This window comes from Enhydra lutris, unplaced genomic scaffold (genome assembly GCF_002288905.1).
Source record: "Enhydra lutris kenyoni isolate GAN:26980312 unplaced genomic scaffold, ASM228890v2 scaffoldscaffold74, whole genome shotgun sequence".
In the NCBI taxonomy this organism is placed as follows: Eukaryota; Metazoa; Chordata; class Mammalia; order Carnivora; family Mustelidae; genus Enhydra; species Enhydra lutris.
Genome location: NW_019154158.1, coordinates 4913985 through 4929883, shown reverse-complemented (window position 1 = coordinate 4929883; position 15899 = coordinate 4913985). Strand labels below are relative to the sequence as shown.

Genomic DNA, 15899 nt, shown 5'->3' with positions numbered 1-15899 from the left:
CCCTGCGCCCCTTCCCATCCAGTTTCTTATTCTGGATGAGTTTCCTTCAGTTTCCTCAAAACTCAAGGTGGGTAAGAGGTATAGGCCCAACGTGTGGAAGCCCTCATCTGAGTTCTGAGTGGTTAGTTGTCTGGTCAGGCCACCATTCTCTCACTCTTGCCTCATAGTGTCCAAGTGACCTTACACAATTGCTAGGCAGAACCTCCATCCCCTCCTCCCTTCTTCCATCATCACGCTCCTTCCCTTGGCCTAGAGCCTCAACTCCTGCAGTCCAACTCTCTATTAGCCAGCAGAGGCCTGTGACGTGGAGAAAAAAATCAATTTGGCCAGCTTCTGGGTGGTTCTGCCCAGGGTCTGCAGCAGGAGTCTGACCTGAGGGGAGAAAGGACAAAGAATCTCTAAGGCTTGGCCTTTTCTTTTCTTTTCTTTTTTCTTTTCTTTTCTTTTCTTTTCTTTTCTTTTCTTTTCTTTTCTCTTCTCTTCTCTTCTCTTCTCTTCTTTTCTTCCTTCCTTCCTTCCTTCCTTCCTTCCTTTTTTTCTTTCTTTCTTTTTTTTTTTTTTTTTGCTAGGGAAGAGGGAGAAGCAAAGTAAGCCCTGAGAGAGGGGCTGGGGTGTTGGGACTCTGTCCAAAGGTAATTTGGACAGGAAACACACATTCATAGGTGCTGAAACCTGTCTGAAACCTAAATGCAGATGTCTGCCCTACTGGTTCTCTCTCAAAGCCCCTGTGGCCTTCCCTATCCCCATCATTACTCCCCCCTTCACTGTTTTCTGACTCCCTTTCTCTTGCAAAATCTCCTGCCCACCTGCATCTGCAGCCCCAACCCATCAGGCAAAATGAGAATTTTATCTGTGTCTGAATTCTGATAGCCCAGAATCCGAGTTTGCCTTCCTTCACATTAGGGACCTGGTATGTATACTGGGGAGATAGTGCACCTTTAGACCTAAAAGGGGAAGGGAATTATAGCCTTTCCCCTGACACTGCTGGCAGCCGCCCTTGAAAGTTGAGTGGGTTGGGAATCTGTGTGAGGGGGTTGGGGATGGGGAATGAGAAGTGTGCTCTCAATTTGGAGAGGATGGTGACAGGGGCGGGGCGGGGGTGGGGGAGGAGGGTGTCCCGGAATAAAAGGGGTGGAAGCGCTGTCGGCTCTCTTCCCTACCCAGGCGACAGGCCCACCTCAGCCCCCTCACCCCTTCCAGAGGGGTGGAGTCCGAGGGAGGGGCAGGCCGTGGAGGTGGGAGGTGGGATGCAGAGAGGGACTTGGGTGGGGAAGGGGTGAGGGCGAGGTTAGCTAGGAGCGTCAGGGGTGGGGGAGGAGGCGATAGGAACGGAAAGGTGCCCCAGCGGGTGGAAGCCGAGCGGGAGGCCCCCCGCGAAGGAAGCCCCGCCCGCCCCGCGGCCGCCGCCCCGCCCAGGCCCGCAGCGCGGCGCTGCAGCGCGAGGGGCGGAGAGGCAGAGCGCCGCGAGAGGACCAGACGCCCAGGTCGCCCGCATCCCCGTGCCGCAGGAGCGAGCAAGCGCGCCCCGGCCCCGCTCTCCAGCCCTCGCCCGGGCGCCCCACCTGCTTTCTCGGCTCCAGAGACCGAGCACCTGTCCTCCGCCTCGGCCCCGGCTGAGCACCCCTCCTCCGGAGCGCACACCCGCCCCTGCAGCCCGAGAAGTGCCCAGCCCGTCGCCGGCGACCACCATGGCGGAGACCAACAACGAGTGTAGCATCAAGGTGCTCTGCCGATTTCGGCCCCTGAACCAGGCCGAGATTCTGCGGGGAGACAAGTTCATCCCCATTTTCCAAGGGGACGACAGCGTCGTTATTGGGGTGAGTGTCGCCCCGGGAGGGAATTTCGGGGAGGGATCGGAAAGATGAATCTCCCCCGCCCCCGCCGAGTCTTCGCCCCCTCCCCGCCGCTCAGCCTCCATCCTCTCTCCGCCGCAGCCCCTCCTCTCCCCTGCATCAGGATGGCTGGGTGTGGCCTGGCCAGGCGGGCGGCCAAGTCTCCGCAGAGTGGGAGGGGGCTACTTCCTCGCAGTCAGGGGACCAAACTCCCCTTTGCTGCTCGCTGCAGCGTCCCCACCCCTTAGAGCCAGTCCCGTGTTTTTCTGATGTTTTCCCTCTCCCCTAGGGAAAGCGCATCTTCCCTTTGTTATTGGCTCAGATCTCTACCCCCACCTCCCAGGATGGGCGGGGGTAGACTAGTGGATCGGCTAGATGGGAGGTGGGCAGTCCAGGGTCTCTGCGGGCGGAGGTATGAATGAGAGTGGGCTCTAAGACCAAGCCCTCCATCAACCCCTGAAGTAGTCACAGCCTAGACTTGGGCAGAGGGCACAGGTCTGATGAAGGGTTTTCTGGGAAAGAAATGCATTGATGCCACACCCAGTCTGGGAAGGGGGCTCTGGGGTCCTAAGGAAATGTCTGCCTTTCCCTCCCAGGTACAGTAGGAAGAGGCTTCAGACACCCCAGTTTCCCCTAACAAATAAAAATAAGCAAATCCTGAGGTTTTAATAGGTACTTGCTTATTCATCCTTCCTTTTGATGATCTAGTAAAAAGTATCAAGCTGCTTCTACCTCATCATGATAGCTCTACCCACAAGGAGATCTTATTAAGAAGGAGAACTAGTATTTACTGTGTGTTTATTACTGGACATGTATTATTTATCTCAAAACAACACTCTGAAGTAGGTATTAATATTTCCATTTTACAGATGAGGAAATTGAGGTCCAAAGAAGTTGAATGACTTTCTCAAGGTCACCCTGTTAATTCATGGATCTGAACCTAAATCTCTAACTCCAAAGCTCATGGCTTTTCCTTTATATCACAATGCCTCTGCAGATTTCTCTTCTCGACCATTATCTGTGATAGCCTAAAGGGAATTCTTCACCCACCCCTCCTTTTCTAGTTTGGTAGGGATTGTTAGGCTATGGGGTGAAAGGACCTGAGGTTGAGTCCTATAGGGCTTGAGGGGTGCTGGGCCAGGAAACTGTAGCCAATTTGAGAAGGGAGCAGCACATATGATGGTTGTCTTCAAGGTCAGGGGCACTGTTTATATATCTTTGGTCCATAGCGCTTGACATAAGGTAGGCTTATTAAGCGAATGGAGGAAAGATGAGGAGGGAGCATGGGCCTCTGAATCAATGAGAATTGGACTTTGAGTAAACATGCCTTAGGAAGAGCCTGCTTACATGTCCCATCCCCAAGGGCCCCAGTCTGTCACTGTGCTGAGCTCTCACCCGCTGAACTCAAATGGGTGCTTCTACCTTGTGTGGGTGCTTACATATGTGTATGTTCACCGCATCTAGAGGACCCCTGTCTCTTTTGGCCTCAAGGACCGTAGGCCTTACACTCTGGTCAGTGTCACCTGGCTAAAATAATCGGTCCTGGGGGCTCCTCTCCAAGTAGTCCGGACAGCAAGCATTAGCTGTGAGAGTTGGAGCTTGAGGTTCCCCTGAGACATGAAGGCTGAGAAACAGGAGGGAGATGGTCATAGGGGAGCACATCCACAAAAGGCTTCTACTTTGAAGCCTAGTTTCCTTGGTTTAGTTCTTTCAGGTAAGTCTGAACAAACTCCTTTAGGTTCTCAGGCCATCCTGGTGTGACAGGCAAGGGGCATGGGGTGATGTTGGGAGAAGGAGTGGTGGTATTGATCTGTCCAGTTGGTGAAACAGGAAAGACACCATAGAATGGGGAGAGGGAGAGAGAGGCAGAGAGGCCCAGGTCCCCCTGCCAGTTCAGATTCTATCTTAGTTCCACAGCTGGTCCTTCCTTGCCTGTCTTGCCTGATATTTGCACCTTTGTCTCTCTGTGTATCTTCCTTTGCCCCAGCCCTTCCTGTCAGTCTCTCCAGCTGAGAGAGATGCTTGTGGGGGGCCATTTTGTCTCAGGCAGCGTCCTTGGAACTTGCCTTCCCAGCCTGACTGTTCATTGCTCATTTGGAAAGAGGAGGGCTCTAGGAGAAGGGTTTTGGAGGCAACCCTCGAGGGTGCTGTAAAGGGAAGGAAATCTCCTACCCCTTCTCCTCTTTCCTCCTCTCCTTCCCTTTGGGGCCCAGCATCTGAGGAATTAATGGAAGAAGCTGCTTCAGGAAGGTGAGGGAAGAGGGAAGGGGCAGACAATAGTCTCTCCAAACCCAGCCCCTGCTCCTTTCTCTGGTGGCTCTCCTCTCTGCCTCTGCGGCACTGCGGCTACCCCAGGGCTTCAGAGTCTCAGATGTTCCTGGGCTTTTTCTGCCTGGCAGAGGGTAGGAGAATAAGCTGGAAAGACAGCTCTTTCAACCTCGTCCCTCCCCCACTCCCCTTACTTCTCCCAGGAATCTGGGGGATGGGGTTTAGCCAAAGTTAATGGCCTGAGTCATAGTGGAGGGGTGTCTGGGTCACTGTCTGTGTGCTGTGTACCTTGTTTTGCTCTTATGTCACTCAGAATCCAGTGTGACTTTCTCACTGGACGCATTTAAGTGTCTCTCAGCCCTGGTCTTATGGGCAGAGTGTCTGGGTGCCTGCTGTCTGGGTTGCTACTTCTATACCAGACATGGGAGGGATGACAGTGAGGGAAGACCCATACATTCTCTCCCCCTTTCCCAGTTCCTCTCCTTCATTCATTCAAGTGTCCACTATTCTTCCTCCCTCAAATCTCCTAATGGGTTAGCAGGTTCTTGAGCAGGCAAAAATCCAGGCCTGTCAAATACCTCATTTGGAAAAGCTAGGTTGGGACCTGCAGGATTACTGGACCAGAGTCAATATTGTGTGGGGTGGCCCAGGATTCCTTTGAAAACTGAAGAAGGGGAGCAGGTCTCCCTTTAGCTTTGGGGGGGTCTCATAAAGGAAAACAGAGAGGATATACCGTGGCCAGTGTCTCTCTAGCATTACCATGGCAACAATCCCCAGGGGTGTCACCATGGAAATCAGGCCTGGTGCTCAGAAGTTCAGCCTCTACCAAGTGCTTTGCTGAGGGTTGAAAAGGTTGGTTTATCTTGGGATCCCTGGTCTTTGGCCTTCCCATTAGCTTTAGTCAGCTAGCATAATGGGAAGGTGCTGGAAAGCACAAATGGACAAGGAGACAACAAGGAGGCTTGGGGTGGGTTCAGGGAGACTGGAGCCCTGGGCTGCAGGACACTGAAAGGGAGCTCTCTGGAGAAGGCTGTGAGGAGGGCTTAGATTGCGGTGGGTGGAAGGGGGAGTGGATCTCGGGGGATGTTCCTCAAAGGTGGTGTGTCTCCCTTAGTGTTTCTAATGAAACTGGTCTTCCAGTCTCTGATGCTGGCATGGTGGGGAGGGGGTTCCTGGGAGAGAGTGGGTGGGAGAACTGCAGACTTCTGAAGATGGGGTTGAGGTTGAAAAAAGGGAGTGATGGAGGGCTCCAGTTCTGTCAGAAAACATTTGGAGAAATGTCCAAATGGAGGTGGGGGTCATGTGGGAAAAGCCATGAGAAGGATCTGACACCGTGTTCAGTGTTCAGGCACTTCAGTCCTTGGATTACTGTGGCACTGTGGATCTGGATTCAGATTGCTTGGGTTTGAGACTGTGTGCTACCATTTCTCAGGTGTGTGTCTGTGGACAAGCTACCTTACCTCTCTGAACCTCAGTCTCCACAGGTATAAAATGGTATAACAATAGTACCTTCTAGGATTGCTGTGAACATTAACTGAGATAATGCATATAAATTGCTTAGCACAGTGACAGGTGCATAATAAACTCCTGGTAAGAGTTAGATGTTATTATTTTTTTTTTTATATATGCTGTCTCCCCATAAGCTAGCCTTTGACACACTGGGAAGGAGTTAACCTTTCCCCTTCTTACTGGTTGTTTCATCCAAACACCCAGGGTTCTAATATCTTCTTACTCTCTTCCTCCGTCAATGTCTGTGTTTTTGACAAATATTTATGAAGGACATCCTGTGGGCCAAGGACTGTGCTTGATGTTGGAGATTTACAGGGAATCCCTGCCTTCAAGAAACTCTTGGTCTACTTGATGATCCAGGCTATTGAGTGGTCTGGGCAGAGGCCCAGGAGGGGTATCAGAAACAGCTTATAAAAAAAAAAAAAAAAGTGGCTTTTGTAAACTATACACACGGAGATTCTAGTAGGAAATCTCCCACAACATCTGACAGTCCGACTCAAAGTAATTGTGTGTCATGAGAAATAAATAAATAATGGTGATATTTCCCATGTGAGCAGTCTAGAAGCAGAAAAAGTAGAAAACCACTGGTCTAGTTACTCTCATCAAAAGATCTGACGAACAAATTCATCTTGAGTATCATCAATGGAAAATTAAAAAGAAATTCACAATTTAACAGAAATAAAAATAAAAAGATGAAATAACGAACTAGAGTTGGAATTTAAGGACCTAGTCAAGAGTCGGGAAGTAGTAGCAGGCCTTTCCAGAAATTATCTGAAATTATCATCTGTGTCTGTGGCTTTCCACGGTCACGAGTTTACGAAGTTAACCCATTTTTAGTTCTTGGATATCTTTTATCCTCACAGTACTGAGAACACCACCCTTTTACTCTCTCTGGTCTCTTTTTTTTTTTTTTTTTTACATTTTATTTATTTATTTGAGAGAGAGAGAGACAGTGAGAGAGAGCATGAGCGAGGAGAAGGTCAGAGGGAGAAGCAGACTCCCCGCGGAGCTGGGAGCCCAATGAGGGACTCCAGGATCATGACCCGAGCCGAAGGCAGTCGCTTAACCAACTGAGCCACCCAGGCGCCCTGGTCTCTTCTTTCTTCCCAGCCTAGGCTGAGTTTCTCAGGCCAGAATTGCCTTCAGCACTTGGAGAGCGCCCTCCATCTTAATGCCTCCTGAGGCTTCTCTGGAATCCTATCGCTGGGAATGTTTGTGAGAGAGAGAGGAGGAGAAAGACCAAGGGAAAGGCAGAGAAGGAGTTGGTGCCCATGTTCCCAGAAGGGAAGAAGGAGGGGCAAAGTTGGCTTGAGAGTTATATTTAGTCCCCTTTGGCTGCATTCCTGGCTTCAAGAAGCATAGATAGACATCACTGGTGGAGAAGAGGCGGGAGTCATTGGGCTGAGATAGACGTGTTTTGATTGTTTCTATTTCTTGGTCACTGGATAGAGGCAACACTGAGTTAGATTACAATTCAAGAATCAAGTTTCAACAAAAAATAAATTAATTAAATTTAAAAAGAAAGGCATTACCACTGAGGAGGACAGGTATCAATACCACTTTAAAGCTCTTCTAACACTGTGTGATTTTATTCTATGTAAGAAGGATATTATTTTTTATAATGCAGTGTAATGATGAACCGTTCAGATAACAAGGATGAAAAATTCACAAAAGCCCTATGAATACCTCATAAACTCACTCAAACCTTTAAAAAAATCAAGGTAGATTTTTATTTTTATTTATCTTTATTATTTTTTTTTAAAAGATTTTATTTGTTTGACAGACAGAGATCACAGGTAGGCAGAGAGGCAGGCAGAGAGAGAGGGGGAAGCAGCTCCCTGCTGAGGAGAGAGCCTGATGTGGGCTCGATCCCAGGATCCTGGGATCATGACCTGAGCTGAAGACAAGAGGTTTAACCCACTGAGCCACCCAGGCGCCCCTCAAAGTAGATTTAAAAAAAATACTATTAAACATAGCCTGATAACAATACTAATATGTTTTAACTATTGACAAAATTAGAAACAGAGAAACACATATGAGAAACTAAAAATCACTCAAATTGCTACCACCCCAAGAAAAACACTGTTAACAATTTAATATATTTGTTTCCATTGAGTTTTTGCTGCATATATATATATATTAATAAAAGTATGTAATAAACTATATATTGTTTTGTAAGTTAGCTCTTTCACTAACATAATACCATTACTATTTACCATTACTAAATATTTTACGTAATTTTATGTATTTTAAAAAAATGTTTAATTTTTGCGTGTCTTAACATGCACATGTGACAAAATTCAAATTATATATAGAAATGTATACGATGAAAAGTAAGCCTCTTCCCTACCTTTCTTTTGTAGCCACTCAGTTCCCCTTTCAGAAGGCAACCATTTCACCGGTTTCTTATGGGTCTTTCTAAAAGCATACCATATGTTTATAAGCAATTACATATATACATGCATATATTAAATTTTTTTTTTCAATTTACTTTAAGCAATCTCTATACCTAATGTGGGGTTTGAACTCATAATCCCCAGATCAAGAGTCACATGCTCTTCTCACTGAGCCAGCTAGGTGCCTGGCATATACTCTTTTTTTTTTTTTTTTTTAAGAAGAATGGTGGCATAGTGTACATACTGTTCTGTACCTTGCTTCTTTTTTTTTTTTTAAATTTAACATTGAGTCTAGGAGAGTCTTCTTTATCAGCACATGAAAATATATCTCATTCTATTTAACAACTGTATAGTTTGTTGTAGGGATATGCCATAATTTATTTAACCAGGTCCCTATTGATGGACTTTTAGGATTATCCTAATAAGTTGCTATTACAAACAATTGAATGACCTTGTGTGTGTATTTGTGTGTGTGTGTGTGTGTGTGTGTGTGTGTCTGTATTGCATATGTCTGTAAGATACATTTTTAGAAGTTGAGGTCTTAAAGTATATGCACTTAAAATTTAAGAACTGATTCCAAACTGCCTCTCATGGAGTTGCCCCGTGTTTGTATATGCCCTCTCCAATGCAATGCATTGTCAGAATATTTTATTTTGCCCACTTTGATAGATTAAAATAGTATTTCATAGTTTTAGTATGCATTTCTCTTATTAGTAATGAGGTTGTGCATCAACCAGCCATTTTTAAGTGTCATTATAACATCATTTTATGATGTTCTATTTTATGAGAGCACTGAGGTATACTTCACATACATTGAGTGCACAAATCTTATACAAAAATTTGATGAATTTTATAACATATTTCGATGCCTGTGTAACCACTACCCAGATAGAAATTTGGAGTATTTCCATCATCCCTGAAAGCTCCCTTTTGCCTCCACCTCTCAATATGACTCCAGGCATCCACCATTTTGAGTTCTGTCACTAGCTAAATTTTGTCCTTTCTTGAATTTCATACAAAGGGGATAATACAGTATGTGCTCTCTTGTGTCTGAGTTCTTTTACTATCACACTTTTGAGATTTATTGATGTTCTATTATGACATCATTTTTTTAAAAAATATTTTATTTATTTGACAGAGAGAAATCACAACTAGGCAGAGAGGCAGGCAGAGAGAGAGGGGGAAGCAGGCTCCCTGTGGAGCAGAGAGCCCGATGCGGGGCTCGATCCCAGGACCCTGGGATCATGACCTGAGCTGAAGGCAGAGGCTTTAACCCACTGAGCCACCCAGGTGCCCGATGACATCATTTTATTTTATCTTATTTTATTTCTTTAAGTAGGCCCCATGCCTACTTGGAGCCCAATGCGGGGCTTGATCTCATAATCCTGAGATTGAGACCTGAGCTGAAATCAGGAGTCAGACATGTAACTGACTGAGCCACCTAGGTGCCCCTATTATGACATAATTTTAAATAGCAATAAAGAATAAAAATATACACATGCCATTATTTAATCAATTCCCTAAATTGATCTGTCCCCTAAATATTATTCCTTTCAGTTGTTTTCAATTTCTTATTATAAGAGTGTGATAATAAACATTCTTGTAACTAAATATTTGCTACAAGTATTTTCATGGTATAAATTCTTAGAAGTAGAACATCTGAATCAATGGATATGTGCAATTCACGACTTTTGATTATGTATTATGAATTGCCCCCATAAAAGTTGTATGGATTTACTGTCCTAGTAGAAAAGGATGAAGGTGCTTATTTCAAGGAAATTATACCTTCTTGAATGCTTATCTACACCTGGTATTCCAATTAAGTTTGTGTTTTTCAGTTTGATAAGTGACTAACAATATTACTGTTTTAGTTTGAATTTGTGTTTAATTTTCTGTTGTTAGTACCTAGCTCTTGTCAACTTTTTTTCTGTTGAGGTTTATCTTTTTTGTTACTAATTTATGAAAGTTCTTTATATGCTTAGAATGAAAAACTTAAAATTTTCTTATTTAAAAATCACACATTTTCATTTCAGAAGTGTTGTGTGTGTGTGTGTGTGTGTGTGGTTTTTTTGTTTGTTTTGTTTTTGTTTTTTTAGTTTATTTATTTAAGTAATCTCTGCACCCAGTGTGGGGCTTAAACTCACAACCCGGAGATCAAGAGTTGCATGCTCTTCCAACCAAACCAGTCAGGTGCCCTTAATTTCAGAAAAGTCTTCAATCTAAAAAAAAAGAAGAGAAACTCCTAAAATTCCACTGTCCAAGGATAACCACCATTAACATGTTTCTTTTTTTTGTTAAAGATTTTATTTATTTATTTGAGAGAGAGACAAAGAGAGCATGAGCAGAGGGAGGGGCAGAGGGTGGGGGAGGGGGGACAAGCAGACTCCTTGCTGAGCATAGAACCTGACACAGGGGGCTCGAGGTGGGGCTTGATCTTAGGACCCTGAGATCATGACCTGAGCTGAAGTCAGACACTTAACCAAATGAGGTACCCAGATACCCCTTACCTTGTTTTTCTGAGCAAGATGTACATATGTACATATACATTTTTTTTTTGTAGAAATGGAATCATCTTTTACATACTTTCTGTAGTTGTTTTTTTTTTTTTTAAGATTTTATTTACTTATTTGACAGATAGAGATCATAAGTAGGCAGAGAGGCAGGCAGAGAGCCCGATGCGGGGCTCGATCCCAGGACCCTGAGATCATGACCTGAGCCGAAGGCAGAGGCTTTAACCCACTGAGCCACCCAGGCGCCCCTTTGTACTTGTTTTTTACACTGCATACTATTTTATGTATTTATTTTTTGCATACTATTTTTTGATTAACAGTATTTTGTATATACCTTGTCATGTGATTACATATTTTTCTACAACATCATCTATAATATTTTACTATTTTAATTTAAAGGCAATGTGTTATCACTGTAAAACATTTAAAGATCACAGAAAAAAATGTTGCAAACCTGTTATTCTGCCCTTCTGTGATAATCACCATTAGCAGGTCTGCAGAAAGTCTTCCATGTCTTTTTTTTAAGGCTATTTTGTCCATGTGCTTCAAAAAATATATATAATCACATTATACACACTGTTTTTATTTTTTTACTCACTTGAGCTTGAACATGTCAATATATGTAAACCAACCTCACTCATTTTAAGGGGAATAGAATGTGGAGGTATCATAACAAACATCTTGTTGATGGATGTTTGAATTATTTCTAGTTTTACTTTAATACAATGTGCTACACTGAACATCCTTCTACATAAATATTTAAGTGCTTAAGTAAGTGTTAAAATGAATTCCTAACACTGGAATCCCTGATATAGAGTACAAACAGTATGGACATTTAAATATTTAATAGAATTGTCCTCCAGAGGGGCTTGATCGGTTTACAGTACTCCCTTCACTGTAGATAGCATCTTCACAACCTATTTCTCTTTGAGGATTCTGGTTTGGGGGTTTCAAATGCTTTCACCAAAGAGAGATCAGGTAAATATTCCAGGTAGATTTTTTTCCCCCATATTCCAGACTTTTCAAATCTTTTAAATATTACGATATATTTATTAATTTTCCCTCATGCAAAGAAGAAAAAAGAAAGAAACAAAATAATACTCTACTGTCCCACTCTCTGTGACATTAAGAAGTAAAAACTTTTAAAAATAAAACACTTGTACATGGTTTGAAGATATAAACAATCCCGGGGCACCTGACTGGCTCAGTCAGAAAAGCATGCAAGTCTTGATTTCAGGGTTGTGAGGTTAAGCCCCACACTGGGTGTAGAGATTACTAATAAAATTAAATAAAAGTTTTTTTTAAAGATTTTATTTATTTATTTGACAGAGAGAGAGATCACAAGTAGGCAGAGAGGCAGGCGGGGGCGGGGGGAAGCAGGCTCCCCACTGAGCAGAGAGCCTGATGTGGGAACCCAGGACCCTGAGATCATGACCCAAGCTGAAGGCAGAGGTCTAACCCACTGAGCCACCCAGGTGCCCCCAAAATAAAACATATATATATATATATATATATATATATATAATCCAGGATACGAAATGAAAAATAAAAGACTTGCCTTTCCTCAGAGTAACCACTGTTAACATTTTTGTCTAGAAAATTCATCTAGAAAAAAAATTCTATGTAGAGATGGAATATTGTGAATATTCCTAGAGCCGCTGTCTCTGGTTCTGGCCAATAAAAGTTTTATGACTTTCCTTAATTGGTTAAAACATGTCTCCCAAACTCTGGTGACCATCGCCTTAGAGTTTTACATTTCAGATGGATAAAGATGGGCTCTGAAGTAAAACAATTTGACAACTAAGTCAATAGGTTCTTTATACTGAAAGGCAGGAAAACACCACTGAGAAATTCATCACTTGTGATGGAGAACAAGCATAGTACCATTTAATCTTTTTTTTTTTAAGATTTTATTTATTTATTTGACAGAGAGAGATCACAAGTAGGCAGAGAGGCAGGCAGAGAAAGAGAGAGGAGGAAGCAGGCTCCCTGCTGAGCAGAGAGCCCGATGCAGGGCTCGATCCCAGGACCCTGGGATCATGACCTGAGCCAAAGGCAGAGGCTTTAACCCACTGAGTCACCCAGGTACCCTCTCATTTAATCTTACCAGAGATCTTCCCTTTAGTATCCTTAGAGAGTGAATACATTTTTTGGCTCCCCAGGTTGTAAATATTCTGTATCTGTAACATCATATCAGCATTCATGATTTGTAACATACAACCTAGATGAAACAAAGTACTTGTCGGTCAGTGATTTGTTTCAGTTTCTCTTTATTTGAAGTTGGTTCCTTAAAAGGAAACCCACGTTTCTGATTTCATATATTTCTTTCACAGAGAGAGAAGTTGTGCTAATGTTTGTACAACAGCTCCGCAGCTTGCTATGTGTGGATTTCATTTACGTAATAGGAAACATACTGTACATATGTCCCTAACTTGGCGTCTGTCACTTAGTTGCAGCTTGAAGATCCTTCCTTATCAGGACATATGGATCTATTGAGGATGATATTTTTAAACCTAGAGGTAGATTTTTAATGTGTTTAAAGATTTTATTTATTTATTTGTCAGAGACAGAGACCAAGAGCTGTGGGGTGGGGGGGCGGGCAGCAGGCAGAGGGAGAAGCAGGCTCCTCACTGAGCAAGGAACCCGATGTGGGGCTTGATCCCAGGACTCTGGGATCCTGATCTGAGCCGAAGGCTGACACTTAACTGACGGAGCCACCCAGGCATCCCTAGATTTTTAATGTTAATGAATTGTTTTTCACTCTCCATGGCCTGTGGCCCTACTGTCTTTACCTGTTAGGTTTCCCAGGGAGGGGCCTGGAGTGGTGGAGTGCTAAATCATCACACCAAGACTGAGATCCCCTCACACAGTGTCATGCTGTGACACTTCTCAATGGCACTCTCTAGCGCATGGGAACAGCTCCTGCTGTCAGCACTAACTTTTGCTCCTCTTTCTCTAGTCTGGGTCATCCCCCCAAACCATCCGTGGATACAGATGGCTGAAAAACAGGGACCTTCTCGGGCTAATGGAAGGGAGCTGCGGTATTTCTTCTCCCTCACATCCTGACTGCCGATGTCTGCCGTGTTTTATTCCCATTCTAGGGAAAGCCATATGTCTTTGACCGTGTGTTCCCCCCAAACACGACTCAGGAGCAAGTTTATCATGCATGTGCCATGCAGATTGTCAAAGGTAACATGTATTATCTTTGTAAGATGTATTTTTAGAATGTATGTTTTCAAGTTTGCCATTCCTTACCCCACTTCTTTCCACCAGTGCTCTTTCTCTGCTGTCTCTTCCAGATGTCCTTGCTGGCTACAATGGCACCATTTTTGCTTATGGTCAGACATCCTCAGGGAAAACACATACCATGGAGGTGAGGGTTCTGACTTCCATGAGGGGTGAGGAGCTGGGAGTGTTAATGGGAGGCCCAGGAATCTCAGTGGGGCAAGACCTAGGAATCAAGCTTGCTTGGTCTGGAGGATGAGTGGAGGGGCAGGATGATAGTGGAAGTGTAGTGAAATCCCCCCAGCCTGCTGCAGTTTTCCATCCTTTCCACTACTCTAGTTTTCTTCTTTTGATCTGGAAAAGCAGCTGCCATAAAAGTCCAAAGGGCCACTCAGCTGTCTCATCGTTTCAGTTAAAGGTAGACATGGCAGTGGCTGCCCAAGATGGTCTTCTTACCCACTCTGACCTCTGGGTTCACCTGCATACTTCTTGAGTTGTCTCATTCTTTCTGAGTCTCAGCCTCATTCTGGAATACCCTTCCTCCCCAGGGAAAGCTGCATGACCCCCAGCTGATGGGAATCATTCCTCGAATTGCCCGAGACATCTTCAACCACATCTACTCCATGGATGAGAACCTTGAGTTCCACATCAAGGTAATCACAGCATGACAGCTGGGCATCCTCAAATGGGGCCTGGGAGGGGACGAACTAGTACGAACCTGCTGAGTACCTGGGCACCCCAACTTACTTTCTGCTCTGGTTACTTCAGTTCTTCTCTGCTAAGATATTCTCATCTGCTCTTTCTCTCCTCCACCTACCATTTGAGCAGGTCATAGTCACATGAGATCCCTGGGTCAGATTTAAAATAGGCCCTCTTCACTTTTTCCCTGACCAGGTTTCTTACTTTGAGATTTACCTGGACAAAATTCGCGACCTTCTGGATGGTGAGTGGTGTTTAACCCAACTGGGCAGGTGGGGGTGTGAGGAGGGCAAGGAAAAGAAAGATCACATTGCTTTTGTGCAGAGGACACACACACACACACACACACACACACACACACACACACACTCATATACATGTCCCTTGCCTCCATTCCCCAAAGTTTCCAAAAGTAAAAAGGGTCGGAAGATGAGCGTGGACAATCAGGCCTATATAGAAATAGCCTGAGACCAGCTGGAACCTTGAGGCTAGAATCCTGGAAGAGAAGAAACTAAGCTTTCAGTGTGTGCAGGGAATTAAAACTTCATGGGGAAGTCTTTCTCCTTTATTTTTATTTCTATTTTTTAGATTTTATTTATCTATTTATTTATCTGAGAAAGCAAGCAAGCATGAGTGGTGGCGGGAGTGGGGGAGGAGCAGAGGGAGAGGGACTAGCAGACTTCTCACTGAGCACAGAGAGCCCGGCGCAGGGCTCAATCTCATGACTGTGAGATCATAACCTGAGCCAAAATTAAGAGGTGGACTCTTAACTGACTGAGCTACCCAGGCACCCCCTCATTTTTTCACATAGAAGAAACCACTGTCTCAGCAGGCTGCAGGGTGCAGGGTTGGGGGAAGGACTGCTGGCCTTGCTTACCCTGCATTGTCTTGATTCAGTGACCAAGACAAATCTGTCTGTGCATGAGGACAAGAATCGGGTGCCATTTGTCAAGGTGAGAGTGGGGACAGGGCATCTGGGCGGGGGTCACTGTACTGAGAGTGGGGGCGTGGCAGGTGGGTAGACCAGAGACCTGGAAGTTGGAAGGCAGATGTCTTAGAGAAGTGAGATGTGCCAAGTGGCTAGGGAAAGTCTGAGGGTTTGGAAAAGACAGTTTTGAAAGGTCGTTTGGTCAGTGTGCAGGTAATACAATCAGCAGATCAACATTTGTGGGTCACTGTCCATTTGCCTCCTGCAGGGTTGTACCGAACGCTTTGTGTCCAGTCCCGAGGAGATTTTAGATGTGATTGATGAGGGGAAATCAAATCGTCATGTGGCTGTCACCAGTGAGTGGGGATCTACGGGGCTCTTGAATCTAGGAGTCTGCTACTCCTCTGCATCCTCTGGGGCTGAGGGACTGGAAGGGAGCAAGGGCGGACTGTGTCCTCCAGAAGAAGGGGCCCCTCTTGGATGTGCGACCCAGCTGCCTGGGAGGTGCAGTGGCAGGGTTGGTCCTAGCAGG

General features: G+C 44.8%; 1 protein-coding gene across 3 annotated transcripts in view; it reads left to right on the top strand.

The window, feature by feature from the left end:
* Positions 1 to 1473: 1473 nt before the first annotated feature.
* The window catches only part of LOC111160138 (kinesin family member 5A), a 30565-nt gene continuing 16139 nt past the window's right edge, over positions 1474 to 15899 (top strand). Inside the window, exons 1-7 of one of the 3 annotated variants that reach the window (XM_022522990.1) lie at positions 1474 to 1817; positions 13617 to 13704; positions 13815 to 13888; positions 14289 to 14393; positions 14635 to 14683; positions 15337 to 15392; positions 15636 to 15723. In XM_022522990.1, coding sequence (XP_022378698.1) covers positions 1689 to 1817; positions 13617 to 13704; positions 13815 to 13888; positions 14289 to 14393; positions 14635 to 14683; positions 15337 to 15392; positions 15636 to 15723 — 589 coding nt within the window. In that variant the 5' untranslated portion in view covers positions 1474 to 1688. The remainder of the gene's footprint in view (positions 1818 to 13616; positions 13705 to 13814; positions 13889 to 14288; positions 14394 to 14634; positions 14684 to 15336; positions 15393 to 15635; positions 15724 to 15899) is intronic. The other 2 variants (XM_022522988.1, XM_022522989.1) reach the window with 2 other exon arrangements.